Source organism: Nannobrachium achirus (genome assembly GCF_963921795.1).
Source record: "Nannobrachium achirus genome assembly, chromosome: 22".
Taxonomy (NCBI): domain Eukaryota; kingdom Metazoa; phylum Chordata; class Actinopteri; order Myctophiformes; family Myctophidae; genus Nannobrachium; species Nannobrachium achirus.
The window spans coordinates 46029721-46045404 of NC_137829.1; the positions used below are offsets into that span (position 1 = coordinate 46029721).

Here is a 15684-nt window from a genome sequence, read left to right on the forward strand (position 1 = left end):
ATATATATATATATATATATATATATATATATATATATGCTACAGCTCAGTTGATGGGTATGCACCAAATTCACCCCAGTATCTCTATTCTGGAGAGGAACATTAGCTAAAAAAAGAACAGATCTACAAGCTCGTGGATCAGCAAAGAGATTTTGCGTTTATGGCTGCAACTCAGGTCCGTTTCATTAGAGATTACAGTTTATGGTTTAAGTGGTTCATTTTGAGAAAATTATTGCTTAAGGTTTGCTAGACAGCTGTATGGAAACATATAGCACAGAACCATAATCTATTGATCAATGGCAATTAGTGCCATACACGGTAAAGAAGAGAAATCCTCTGTTAATTTAAAATGGACCACTATGGGGCTATTTTTTTACACTCCAGAATGTGAGCATTTTTAGACTGCAGGATTTAGGCTCCTAAATCCTATGCCTACAGAAACAAAGTACTGTACAGTATTATCGCCTCTGTCGGTTGGAAACCTCATTATGCACAAAACTGCTACTTTTTCAGGATTAGATTAATGCCATTAAGGCCTGAACACTTTAACCATCATTTTATGCTTTAACTATTGAAAAATAGCAGATATACAATTTCACAGCGCGGCACCGAGTGCCGCGCTGCGAGCTTGTAGATCTGCTATTTTTGAAAGATTGTGAAAATTTGTGCACGTCTTTGAATATTTTGACCCGACTCTATAAGTGTTTTTTGAAAAACCTATCTTTCTATGTCAGTGGTGCTCAAACTTTTTCATGTGAGGGACCCCCAAAATGATATGTATTTGGCCACGGACCTCCGTCTCAAAATATTTAGTTCCAGGGACCCCCCAGAAGCAAAATTTGAGTTACAAATGTTTGCTTAAAAAATACATATATTCAAAGGTTTGCGCACATTTCACGACTTTTCAAAAATAGCAGATCTACAAGCTCGCAGCGCGGCACTCGGTGCCACACTGTGAGCTTGTATATCTGCTATTTTTCAATAGCTAAAGTATAGAATAATTAAGGCCCCTCCCACCTTGGGCCCACTTTCCCAATGTATGAATGAATGAACCATTGTAAAGCGCTTTGAGCACTTGGAAAAGCGCTATAAAAATGCAATTCATTATAGTAACTCAGTCCCACTTTTCCCCGCCTTTTGACGCCCCTGGCTGTATGATCAAGTAGGGCAGTGGTTCTCAATCAGTGGCCCGGGGACCACCAGTGGTCCTTGAGGGGGTTCCAGGTGGTCCCCAGCTAAATGATGGAGAGGAGATCGGTAACCAAATAGGACCCCTATAGATCTTCAACCAAATGGACCCGTTTGGTTTCGCTCTCAAGAGTTAAATTATTGTTAAACATCTGCATTGTTAAATTTACAAGAAGTCTCCACAATTAGAGAATGTAGACGGATTGTTAATACAGCACGGAATTGTGGACAATATTTCATCCAACGCTAACAAAATATTGGAGGTCTTGGGTCTGAGAGGACCTTGATAATGGAAAAGGTTGAAATCCACTGCTGTACTAGGATCAAGTAGGACGTTAATTTACGAAGAAAGCCCAAAAAGTTAAATATGGAGACATGGTTTCTGCCTGACACAGCAAAAATATCGTCGTTGTCGGGTGGAAACCTCGTATCTCCAAGTTTCAAAAATGTACGTTCTTTCGCAAAGTAAAGCCCTGCTTCATCGTACAAGGCCGTCGCACAAAAGTAGTGAAAACAGCAGATCTACAAGCACACAACGCCTCGCGGTTGCGAGGCGTTGTGTGCTTGTAGATCGGCTGTTTTCACTAGTTTAAATCATTTTTAAAATGAAAAATGCAAAACGAACGGTTTTGGACATACAAGGTCTTCACCGGACAACGACGATATGTAGGCTACAACCAGTTCATAGGGTTCCTTGCTGTCAGCGGGGTGCTTTGCTTTGTGCTGGTTTAAGCTGTGGAAACGAGTTTGCTGTTTTCAGCTCAATATACGTCTGAGTTTTTTTTTTATCATAGCAATGTGTCGTTTCAAGTTAGCCTGGACTGCCTATAGCGTGCATAGCAACTCAGATTAAGCAATCTTAATTAAGCTTTTGTGGATTAATTCCCCTTCATTAGACCTTGGATTCGCTTCATGTGGCTTGTTATGCGCGTAGAAACTCTTATTTCTGTTGTTTAACTTTAAGGTGTGTGTGTGTGTGTGTGTGTGTGTGTGTGTGTGTGTGTGTGTGTAGGGCTGTCACAATTATTACATAATCGTCTAATCGCGATTATTTGACATAATCGTGATCATTTTTCATAATCGTCATAATCGTTTCCATGTTGAAATGTTGTTCATATATATCTTTTTAAAGTAAAAATTAGTGGAAATAGCAGATCTACAAGCTCACAACGCGTCGCATCGCGACGTGTTGTGAGCTTGTCGATCGGCTATTTCCACTATCAATGTTCTTTTTTACCTACAAAGTTGTCAAATATGTCAGTAATTTCTTTGTATATTTAGGTCATGTGTCATATCCACCATGTGCAACTTCAAAGCCTAAAAGCCAAACAAAAATGTAATTGTCAACGATAAATACACAATTTAAATCGTTAATCGCAATTATTTGAGTGACAATTAATCGTCATGTAAAATGTCATAATCGTGACAGCCCTGTGTGTGTGTGTGTGTGTGTGTGTGTGTGTGTGTGTGTGTGTGTGTGTGTGTGTGTGCGTGCGTGTGTGTCAGTGTGTGTGCGTGTGCGTGCGTGCGCTGGCTTTCGGGTTCTCTGCGCCTCACCTCTCGCAGGGCGTTAGTATTTATGTAGTTGTCCCCTATACTACGGGATCCCCTTGTGTTGTCACAGCAATGTCCCCAGCAGCTCATCATACTTAAAGATGCCTCTCTCTCTCTCATTTACAATTATAATCAGCCTCAAACAAAGCTCACCTGAGGTTTTTACACAGGGAAACAAAGGGAGAATTTGGTCCCCACCCCTCTTGAAGCTGCGCCACGTGAGACCTGCAATGTGTAACGAATATCTTAGCTGGTAAGGTATAGACCACGGTGTTGCCTTGTCTGCTTATCATAAGCGACTTTACAGAAGAACAATTCCAAGTTGCTTATAATAAGCAGACAGGGCAACACCGTCGTCTTAATACCCTAGAACATACATGGGCAACTGGCGGCCCGGGGGCCACATGCGGCCCCCACCTTCACTTAATGCGGCCCGCAGGTTAATACCGGAATACTGATATATTACTGATTTCAGCTGTTACAATTCCAAACATGATCTGCTTTAATTCCATCCATCAATATTAGTAGCTTATTTCTAGTATTGTAGTAAAAAAAAAGTTAACATGAATGTACAACTAAATGCATTTGAAATTAGATAAGAATGTTACATTTCAGGATTCCAATTCAAAAACAACAAAAAATTATTCAGGATTCCAATTCAAAAGAAGCACAAATAGCCGATCTACAAGCTCAAAACGCATCGCAGCGCGATGCGTTTTGAGCTTGTAGATCTGCTTTAAAGTGCTCATGTGCTCAACCCTTTAAAGTGCTCATGTGGCGTATATTCCCTTCTTTTGGGCTTGTTTTCATAGACCCGGTAGCTTAATCCTCTCACAAAAAAAATCTGGCAACACTGGTAAGGGTTCTGTTTCCACAGCGCCCCCTGTAGGGACTACACACCATCTCGCTGACTTAAATGCTCGCCGTGCCCCCACCATTCATGGCGTTTCGAGGAGCCCCAAATCGAATTAACAAGCGTGAGCTGCCACAGGATGCTGTTAAATTGCGATATCAGTGGGGAAATGCGGGGGGAATGGAATTGGGTTGATTAAATGCCTGTGAATTTGATGAGCTGCGCGGCGGGACGGTTATTGCGGTGTTTCCCCATTCATTTGTGTTTATGGGGGAATTGTCTTAATTAAGCGTCGTCGTAGAGGAGTGATAGATGGACGGGCCCGGGCCAGTCGTCTGCGGGAGAGACGACATCGATTTCACATTATGCACGACCAGGGCTCTCCACAACAGCACAGCCGTAATATGCCCCTGCTTTCCACATTAACGCGTCGCCGCTGCTACAGTGTGGGTCAGCCCAGCCGCGGCGTTCCTTTCCACGACAAAATTCACATCATAAGTTATGCGCCATTACAACACGCCGGGGTATTTTAACCTGTTTAGACCGGGTTTAGACTGCGTATATATTATTTTGTGCTTTAACTATTGGAAAAATAGCAGATATACAAGCTTGCAGCGCGGCACCGAGTGCCGCGCTGCTATTTTTGCTATTTTTGAAAAATCATGAAAGATTGAATTTTGACCCGATTCTATAAGTGTCTTTTTGAATCCTTCTAAGGTTTTTTGAAAAACCTATGTTTCTATGTCAGCAATCTGGCCAGCCATCGTCAAAGAAAAGGTCCTTTTCACTTAACTTGAGCTCAGTTAGTCTGTTCTTGAGAGACTGCTACGTCAGTGTTTCTCAAACTTTTTCATGTGAAGGACCCCCAAAATGATATGTATTTGGCCACGGACCCCCATCTCAAAATATTTAGCTCCAGAGACCCCCCAGAAGCAAATATTTGAGTTACAAACGTTACTTCACTTTAAAAATACATATATTCAAATATTTGCACACATTTGCACCACTTTTTCAAAAATAGCAGATCTACAAGCTTGCAGCGCGGCACTCGGTGCCACGCTGTGAGCTTGGATATCTGCTATTTTTCAGTAGTTAAAGCATAAAATAATGGTTAAAGTAATAATGCGTACCCGGTCTAAATGGATTAATTATTCAACATCTGCCGCAGCAGCGCATATTGCATTTTTTATTTGACAAATGGATACAGATGTGGCAGAAACAGTGTGATGTGCACTATAACAAAACAAATGGCAGCGTAGTATTAGTAGGAACGGACCCGGTTTCGTCGGCTGTGTACACATGTGCTTCAATTAAGCTTACAGCAAAAATTATAATTACTCTAGAAGTAGCGTTTTAGCAGCAGGCTCCGTTGAGATTTCAAGCAGCCTGCTCGCTGCTCAGTGCTTTTTCACATCTGTTTCTCCCGCGTTGATCCCTAAAACCGGGCCTGGGGAAAGCCAGCACAACTAATTACTAATAAAACTAGCTAAGCTTTATTGCCATGAATTATTAAAGTTTTATCTAAAGTAGACCAGGAATCACTCCTCAAGCTAAACGGGCTTTGAGGTGCATGGGAGTGGGATGACAGCTCTGCACTGTGTCTGGATTAGGATTCTTCAATTCTCCACACTGTGCGACTTTAGAAGTCTGTGCTATTGTTGTTGGGGATATTTAGAATAGTATAGTTCCCAAAGTCGCGTCCTCATCTGGGGACCCCCGGAGGGGTCCTTCGTTCCCAGCAAAATGAGTTAATACATCATCAAAAGAAGTTGAACCACTTTAACCCCAATTCATTATAATTCAGCAATTCACATCATAGGTTACAACACGTCACTTGGCGACACGTTGAGAGCTTGTATGTCCACTATTTTCACTATTTGTTTGGGGGCGCAAAGAGAAAATGTTCGCCTATTATGACATTCCCAAAATAGGGATAACATGTTGAAAGTGGTTAAAGATATGATAAGTGATTTCATTTCATTCAAATAATATGAATATATAAGAGGGCATTTTTTACAGATGAGTAAAAAGGGCAGGGGCTCAAGCCCCCTTTGATGTCTATGCATGCACGTGCCTGAGGGGATGGCAGTTGCATCCCCTGATGGCCCAAATGACGCCCCTGCTTGGCACAAAAAAGTTGGAGAAGCACTCTTTTACATTAGAAGACCCGTAGGGTAGAGTTCTCAACAGGCCTGAAAATTAAGGCCCGGCCCTAACTGGGCCCTAACTGGGTCGGCCTGATGCCCTACCCGGCCCGACTAGTTAACATATCACAGAGTAATAGTAATACAATAAATAAATAAATATATTTTCTTTTTTCATTGAGCCCGGGGCCCTACACGGCCTGACTAATTAGAATACATTTTAGGCCCTATACCCTACCCTAAATGTGGGGTTGGGTTCGGGTATGGTCGGGTTCGGGCAGAATTTGAGGACTCCACCGTAGGGCCCATATTCATACAGTATCAGAATAGCACTGATCTGGGAGCAGTTTGACTATTAAATGAAATGCCTATCCCGGGTTATCCCGGGCAAAATAAAAGGCTGCATGGAGTGCCTATTTGGGGTTGGCCCGGGATATATACTGTAAATACAGTAAAGTTGTTTCTCCTCACCGCGGGGTCCGTGCTGTCCAGTGAACATCGGTAATGGCGGCGGGTTGTTTACAACGCACGTTTTGGCGCGCACGGGAAGTGAAGCTCCTCCATAGAAAGCCATTGATTTTGCAATAATGTATCATCATTTACTCGAAAAAACACATTTTGATCCCAAGGCTGGCATTTTTCACTGCAAAATAGCACTCGTATGGTGGCGGCCATGACTGCTTCATTCTAAACACTGCTTCTAAACTAGATCCGGGTCAGAGTTGAAAAAAGTAAAGTGACCGGAAATCAGTGCAATTTCCGCCCGGCCCTTCAAAATAAGAGGGGAGCTCATGGGAGGAAGTGCAGGCACTCTGTGCCCCTTATCCCTTCAAAGTAAGAGGCACTATATGGGTTAAGGCCTGGGGAGATTTCATGCACTCTCTCTGACCTGATTAGTCATAACAATACATTCTCAGGAGACATTTTCACAAATATTATAATTTTATTAGTGCATTCAAAATGGATTGCCATCTCCATTAATTAATCCCTATATACTTTGTTGTCAGTGGTCTATTTTCCCCCTCTACAAAAATAGTACATCTATAAGCTCACAACATGTCACAAGCTTGTAGATCTGCTTTTTTTGCTGAATGTTTGCCCATTGACAAGCACAAAATAGGGATTTACGATTAACAATTAGGCATTTAGCAGACACTCTTAAAGGAGTAGTTCACCACCAACTTGACTTTTTTTCTATTGATTACTCACTCCATGGAGACTTGAGTTCAATAATATTTTTAGTTTTTTGTTGCATTCCTAAGAAAATAATTTGATTACAATAAATGGACCCCCATTGATTCCAGATGGGGACCCAAATGCAATGGGTGGTAAATTTACTATAATCATTTTTTTGTCTTAGGAATGCGACAAATACAGAAAATTGTTATTGAACTCAAGTGTCCACGGCGTGAGTAATAATTATAAAATAGAGACAGTGTAATGCCTCAGTAAGTCAGGACAGTAGCAGTAATCTAGGGATGCAGGCAGGGACGTGCTGGCCATTGGGAAAAGCGGGACAACTCCCGAACGGCCGGTTCATTCCCGGCTGGTCCAGGCCGGCCATTAGGAAAAAAATTAAAATAAAATGTCGGCCTTCGTTCCATTTTGGGGGCTGGGCGGCCAACAAAGTAAATCATCACTGTCGGGCAGAAACCTTGTATCTCCTAGTTTCAAATTTATAAATTTTTTCACAAAGCAAAGCCCTGCTTCATCATATAAGGCCGTTGCACAAAAGTAGTGAAAACAGCAGATCTACAAGCACACAACGCCTCGCACCGCGAGGCGTTGTGTGCTTGTAGATCGTCTGTTTTCACTAGTTTAAATCATTTTTAAATTGATAAATACAAAACAAACGGTTTTGGACATACAAGGTTTCCACCCGACAACGAGGAAATATAACTCATGTACAGTAATGTCATGATCTGAAATGGCAAATCTTTGAGTAGCAGCAGCGCTATAGAGAGAGATCTTTCTCTATAGCACGCAATGAGGGCCTCCCCAACTACTTTTCCCGGGCTGAATCAGGGGCCCAGCACGTCCCTGGATGCAGGGGTTCATGTGGTTAAAGGACTTTGGTTAAAGAACTTTGTTTTTTTACAACAGGGGTTCATATTTTAGATTGTAATTAGACAAAAGAAGAGTGTTACAATGTTTGACATATGACATATTTAGCCACTTGTACGTATGCCCCACCCACTGAAATCAAAATCAATCAAATCGCTAAAACGATAGAAAGCAGTAAATGAAAACATTTTAACACTAATCTTTTCTTTTCTCTAATTACAATCTAAAACATGAACCCTTAATCTAAAAGCTAATCTAAGCTGTCCTTAAAACCTCTATACTTACCAAATTAATACTTGATTGGGGACGGCTCCGTATACTTGGTCAAGTTTTTTTCCATATTCTACACCAAATCAGCAGATCTGCCATTTTCCCTGAATATTCTCCCCAGAGTAGGGATAGTATAGGGTTAGTGGGTTAACATTTCTAATGATGAAAAGGTGTAAGAGCTTATTTGATTGAATATGTGATATCATCTCTGGCGGGTGGAAACCATCTCTCTACAACTGTTACTTTTCAGGATTAAAAAAAAATAAAATTAGCTGGGGTTGGCGATAGGGCCTTTCTGTGTAGAGTTTGCATGTTCTCCCCGTGTCTCCTAGGGTAGATACCCTCACACAAACATGCAGTAATCCTGGTCTCTATAATGCCTCCCCCTGGCCAGCCGGGGCGCCTGATGGAGGTCCTTCCACGCGCTATGTCCAAACCGGGGGAAATCCCCACTGTCAGGTGAAAAGAAGCAACTTGGACTCCTCATGCATAGAAGGAAGCATGAGGTCAGTCCGTTGTCTCCCCAGGCGCGGCAGAGGGAGAGCAGAGCCCAGGATTACATAGACAATTCACTGTTTGTCAAATCCCGCCCCATTCTGCTCTGTTACTAAGTGGTACAAATTACCCAGGGCAGATTGTTTTTCTAGTGGCAGTGAATGGGGGGAGGGGGTATTTTCATTGCCTCATTATTGCTATTTAAAGTACCAAAGGAAAAACATCTAGGTGATATTAATAAAAAGGGAAGACAAAGGTACAGTAGTTACATTGCAAAACAGGGGGTTTCCCCGAAAATATATGTTTTGATTAGTTTAATCCCAGTGGGACAGAAATACCAGGCCAGACTGTTTTTATATTGGAAATGAATGGGGAAAAAAGATTTTTCATAGCCTCATTACAGGTATATAAAGTACAAAAAAAAACACATCTACGTGATATTAATAAAAAGGGAAGAAAAAAGTACAGTAGTTACATAGCAAAACAGTAGGATTCCCCCGAAAATATAAGTTTTAACTAGAAATACTGTTCCTTCGAAACAGTGTGGGCTCGCTTCCAACCCAACAAATAGGATACTTTAAGGTACTGTAAGGTACAGTACCTTACAGTATTGTACTGTACCTTACTATACTGTACTGCACCTTACTGTACTGTACTGTACTGTACTGTACTGTAACTTACTGTACTTTACTGTACTCTACTGTACTGTACTTTACTGTATTCTACTGTAACTTACTGTACTTTACTGTACTCTACTGTACATTACTGTACTGTACTCTACTGTACCTTACTGTACTGTACTGTACCTTACTGTACTATACTATACTGTACTCTACTGTACCGTACTGTACCTTACTGTACTGTACTCTACTGTACCTTACTATACTGTACTTTACTGTACTCTACTGTACTTTACTGTACTCCACTGTACCTTACTGTACTTTATTCTACTTTACTGTACTTTATTGTACTTTACTGTACTCTACTGTACCTTACTGTACTGTATTGTACTTTACTGTACCTTACTGTACTGTACTCTACTGTACCTTTCTGTACCTTACTGTACTCTACTGAACCTTACTGTACTTTTACTGTACTCTACTGAACCTTACTGTACTGTACATATTCTATGTGTTCTAGATCTACATTTTTGATTCTGTGTTTGGGAACCAGCAACTGTCAAATGGACTCCAACTGTAGTGGAGTATATTGAGTGCATATACTGTAGGCTAACAATCCCAGATCACATCTGTCCTCCACTATGTCTATAACCAAGGCGTTCTTCTATGTGGCCACTCCAGACTGAGGAGTGGAGCATGGCTTTTATTGTGTTTGTGGATCTGACTTGGAAATGCATTGGTTTTGATATCTCCCTGACAACCAACAACAACCACTAATATGGCTGACTGTCCCTGCGGGCTCTAGGATATATGGCTATGGGATTTACATCCCATCGCCCGGACTTGATACTTGATCACAGCTGTGTAATCAGTAGAGTGGAGAGGGACATTTATTTATAGTTTTAACTATAACTATAGTTTTATACATCACACAGCTTAGACATTTGGATCAAATCAGAGAGCAGACCTGTGTGAACGCAATGATATAGATAGCATATCTGAAGTGTGAACACTGCAGCCACAGCGCCTTAACATAAACATGGGTCTATTATCCTTCTCTCCACTCTGTCCCCACTCACTAAACCCATTGGAAATGCATTGGGTGCTTAAAGTTAAACATTTTTATTTTTTTATATTTATACTACAAAACATTGCAAAACCAAAAGTACAAGCACACGTGTCCTCAGTAAGCTGAACACATAAAAATTTGAATGGTGTTGAAAGGTGTAAGCGTTTAAGAGATGAAGCGCGCCAAAGTTTTGAGGAGATACTGACTAGTATATAAATATAGAAATAAATAATGAAGATAACATACGTGTGCTCGCCTTCCAGGCGAGCCCACAATAATGAAGATAACATACGTGTGCTCGCCTTCCAGGCGAGAACACAATTACCGTGCTGAAAGACTGAAGCAACATTCTCCCACTGCACAACTCCACCCCCGATAGCAAAAAGTGAATGATTTTTTCTGGTTGGCCAGTCAGGGAGTCTCAGGGACCAATCAGAAGGCTGACAAACGGTGAATTGGCACTGGGTGAAAATGGGTTACAAAAATCGTGGGATAAAAATTATAATAATAAAAAAAGAAAAAAGTAGCAGATCTACAAGCTTGAAACATGTTTCGAGCTTGCAGATCTGCTATTTTTGATTATCTTGTGTGACACTGCAGTATGATCAAGTTTGGGATGTTAATTTACGAAAAAACACAAAAAGTAAAAATATGGAGGATCGGAGATACTGTAAGAGGTTTCAGCCACGATTTAAAATACTATTTTTCATATTTTCTTCATGCTTTCTGTGTCACTGAACACTCTCTCTCTCTCTCCCTCTCTCCCGTGTCCTCGTGTGTTTCTCTCTGAAGGTCGCGTGCAGGAAAGCGCGGGGAGGAGGAGGAGGTGCGGCGGCGGCGGAAATCATCGATTGGGGGGAGAGCGAGGGCGAGCAGAAGTTCTCCCCCACGGGGGCCGCCGCCAGCCCGCGCGTCCTCAACCCCCTGCGGCTGTTCGCCAGGGGCTCCCCGGGGCTGAGGAGCCACGTGACGGACGAGGTGACATATCTGGAGAACACGGAGGACTTCTGGGACTGGCTGTCCAACCAGACAGACGTCCAGGGGGCGGCGGCGGCCAGGGCCAAGCGCCGGCCCATCGTCAAGACCGGCAAGTTCAAGAAGATGTTCGGCTGGGGCGACTTCCACTCCAACATCAAGACGGTCAAGCTCAACCTGCTGATCACGGGCAAGATCGTGGACCACGGCAACGGCACCTTCAGCGTCTACTTCCGCCACAACTCCACGGGCCAGGGCAACGTCTCCGTCAGCCTGGTGCCGCCCACCAAGGTGGTGGAGTTCGAGGTGGCCCAGCAGGCCACCCACGCCGCCGCCGCCGCCACCGCGCTGGAGGGCACCACCAAGGACGCCAAGTCCTTCAACTGCCGCATCGAGTACGAGAAGACGGACCGCAACAAGAAGACAGCCGTGTGCGGCTTCGACCCGTCCAAGGTGTGCTACCAGGAGCACACGCAGAGCCACGTGTCCTGGCTGTGCTCCAAACCCTTTAAGGTCATATGCATCTACATCGCCTTCTACAGCTCGGACTACAAGCTGGTGCAGAAGGTGTGCCCCGACTACAACTACCACAGTGACACGCCCTACTCCTCCACAGGGTAGATCTGGACGTTTTGGTGGCATTTGTCGTCGTCCCCTCCCCGATGTCCTCTCTCTTCCCCTGGCTTAGCCCACTTAGGGCCTAGAATTATTGAATGCTTTAACCAGTGAAAAATAGCAGATATACAAGCTCACGTAGATCTGCTATTTTTGAAAAAAGTCGCGAATATGTGTGCAAATCTTTGAATATATGTATTTTCAAAGCGAACGTTTGTAAATCAAATTTTGCTTCTGGGTGGTCCCTGGAACTAGATATTTTGAGATGTTGGTCCGTGGCCAAATAGATATCATTTTGGGGATCCTTCACATGAAAAGGTTTGAGAACTACTGACATAGTGGACTCTCAAGAACAGACTAACTGAGCTCCAGTTAAGTGAAAAGGACCTTTTCTTTGACGATGGCTGGCCAGATTGCTGACATAGAAACATAAGTTTTTCAAAAAATCTTAGAAGGATTCAAAAGACACTCGGGTCAAAATTCAGATTTTCACGATTTTTCAAAAATAGCAGATCTACAAGCTCGCAGCGCGGCACCGAGTGCCGCGCTGTGAGCTTGTATATCTGCTATTTTTTCAATAGTTAAAGCATAAAATAATGATACACAATAATGTGTACCCGTTCTAAATGGCTTAGAGCTAATATCAACCCGAAATCAACCTCCCATCACCCCCTTGATAGCAACCTGCACAATGAGACAGCTGGACGGCGGGGTAATTAACATGCTTTCTAAATGGATTTGGAACTGGATGATGATGCGCCGCCGAGGAATTTGGTTTATTTTATTCAAATATTTTGTATACTATCATAGCACCGGCATATGGGATGAAGATTTGAGGCTCACTGGGTGTCCAGAGACTTGAAACAAAAGGCAGCGGTTCTTTCAACTGGTTTTGCACTGGGACCTGAACATTGCATTGACCATGAAGTCACAAGTCGATATATAGATACAACAACATTGCACAACGACAAAAATCATTGCCATTGCCCCAAGTCTGTCAGACTGGTTGAGAAACGGTGGTTGATGTGGTATCGTTTTGTGAGTTCGCTCCACAGCCCCTGGGCCATCCCGTGTCCTGAAACACCTCCTCATCACCAGGGACGTGCTGGGCCCCTGATTCAGCCCGGGAAAAAGAGTTGGAGAGGCCCTCATTGCGTGCTATAGAGAGAGAGAGATCTCTCTCTTTAGCGCTGCTGCTACTCAAAGATTTGCCATTTCAGATCATGACAAGTGACAAGCCAGTGGGCCAATTACTGTATTTCGTCGTTGTCGGGTGGAAACCTTGTATGTCCAAAACCGTTTGTTTTGTATTTATCATTTTAAAAATGATTTAAACTAGTGAAAACAGCCGATCTACAAGCACACAACGCCTCGCACCGCGAGGCGTTCTGTGCTTGTAGATCGGCTGTTTTCACTACTTTTGTGCAACGGCCTTGTATGATGAAGCAGGGCTTTGCGAAAAAATGTATACATTTGAAACTTGGAGATACGTGGTTTCTGCCCGACAGTGACAATTTACTTTGTTGGCCGCCCAGCACCCGAAATGGAACGAAGGCAGACATTTTATTATTATTTTTTCCTAATGGCCGGCCTGGACCGGCCGGGAATGAACCGGCCGTTCGGGAGTTGTCCCGCTTTTCCCAATGGCCAGCACGTCCCTGCTCATCACATGTGTTCCTCCGTAAAGCATTGGTAATTAGTACTCTGTCCAGATGTGTTCCACTAGGCTAGGCTACGGGCAGGACTGGACTTCCTGCTTGAAAGTAGCACATCGTCTGCTTCTGTGCCAGTAGATTTGCTTAGTTGAATGTTAGCGTTGAAGAATTTCCCCAGCACATGGAAAGATGTAATATTTGCAGAAACTTTGGATTCTCTAAAAACGGTATTTGAATTATCATTGACGAGGAGGAGACTTGGCATTCATAAACTTGGGACTGCTGAGCTCTTGACTGAACGGTTGCATTTTCTTTTAATGCTGGATGAGCAGCATGGACTCCCCAGAATACAAAACAAAAGGTTGTCCAGCTGTGCGTTTCAGATTTATTTCAAAGATGTAATTTTTCTTTTTTTCAAATGGGTTTGATGAATCAGCTCGGCCTTATGATCTAATAATGCTAAGTGCCCCGCAACAATTCGAAATGAATATCAGTGTGACCAATCAATTCTGACTGCATCGTAAGCAAATTCCTAAACCATCCAATATGTACCTCTCCAGACTTAACAGGTTAAATGTTTAAATTGTGTAAAGAATACTCTGCTTTCCATTCATTCATCTATGACTAATCAAAAAAAAAAAGCTCCACCCACCGACATGCTCAAAGCAAAGTGGTTTCTGCAAGTGGCCAAGCAATTATTGCATATTGAACCATGATAATGTTTGTGGGATTATTAGAACGTGATATGGGTGCTGTGATGGGACATGTTTCTGCACATATATAACAATCTGTATAGTCAAAGTCATGCCTCCAAGAGGAGGCAAAACAAATAAAAACATAGCCTATTTGATTGGAGGACGTTAACACTTCAGTAACCTTACTTTTGCGATCTGATGGCTTCCCTGTCTAAAAATTAAGGCCGGCCCTAACTAGGCTGGCCCGACTGATTAGCATACATTTTAGGCCGGGCCCGAAAACGTCGGGTCGGGTTAGAGCAACATTTTAATAAAAGTATAATAAAAAAAGTAAAAAAGATATATTTTTTGTCATTGAGCCCGAGGCCCTGCCTGGCCCGACTAATTACCATATGTTTTAGGCCGGGCCGAAAACGTCGGGTTGGGTTAGCAAAAGGTTAATAAAAATATAATAAAGTAAAAAAGATTTTCTTTTCATTGAGCCCGAGGCCCTGCCTGGCCCGACTAATTACCATACGTTTTAGGCCCCGAAAAAGTCGTTCGAGTTGGGGCAGAATTTGAGAACTCTAGCTGGAAGTAAACTAGTGTGAAAAGCACATTTCTCGGTGCTCCCTGGATATGGCCTCAGCCTCCTGTCCGCCCACAGGAGCCACCATGCAGGCAAATTAATGTGTCAGGGAGAGGTGTGTGATAGCGTTAATTGCAGGACAGGTGGATTTAGTGAAACTGGCAGACAATTAACAGCACTTTGTCATGGTTCTGCCACCGCGCCCTGACATCGCCTGTCTTTAATAGGCTTTAATTAGGCAGAGAATTTTCATTTACTCGTCGCCAACGGCAAAGAAACCAAAAAGAAAAAAAAGGTGAAATGTTCAGAATTCTTTCCTGAACAACAATGACAAATGGGATTTCAATTCAGATTATACTTTTTTTTGTGGTTAATCTCGCACATATTTGAGCAGGTCAGATTTATTTAGACCAACTCTAGTCTGATCATTTAAACCTTCTATTCTTAGCAAAACGGACCAGTCTTATTATTATTATTTTTTTACACAAAATCTCTTCAAAAATAGCTGATCTACAAGCTTGAAAATGCAAACCTGTAATTTTATAGGCATGCTGGCCTTAGCCTAGTTGACTGACTCCTCCTACATTCTGTTCGAATTCGAGTTAAGGAGGGTCTGGTTTACGAGGCTATGCTGGCCCGGGGTTCAAGTGGTTAAAGAGTATTGCGTCTAGGGATGGAATGATTTGAACATTTCATATCACAATTATTGTGTCAAAAGAAATCGCGATTTACGATATCGCGATAATCAAAATCCATTATCCTGGGGCGGAACATTTGCCAAAAAATAGCAGATCTACAAGCTCACAACGCGTCGCACCGGGACGCGTTGTGAGCTTGTAGATCGGCTATTTTTTTGGCAAAGACATTCGATAGAGAGTGAAAAAAAGACTGTATCAAGTACGTGTATTATAAGTACCTT

At 42.7% G+C, this 15684-nt stretch overlaps 1 protein-coding gene across 1 annotated transcript in view; it reads left to right on the forward strand.

Moving 5' to 3' along the window:
* The window catches only part of LOC308307842 (neurexophilin-2-like), a gene marked incomplete at both ends in the record, with an annotated part of 41709 nt that extends 29856 nt beyond the window's left edge, over positions 1 to 11853 (forward strand). Inside the window, one exon of the mRNA XM_080753145.1 lies at positions 11050 to 11853. Within this exon, the coding sequence (XP_080609271.1) occupies positions 11050 to 11853 (804 nt within the window). The remainder of the gene's footprint in view (positions 1 to 11049) is intronic.
* Positions 11854 to 15684: the final 3831 nt, after the last annotated feature.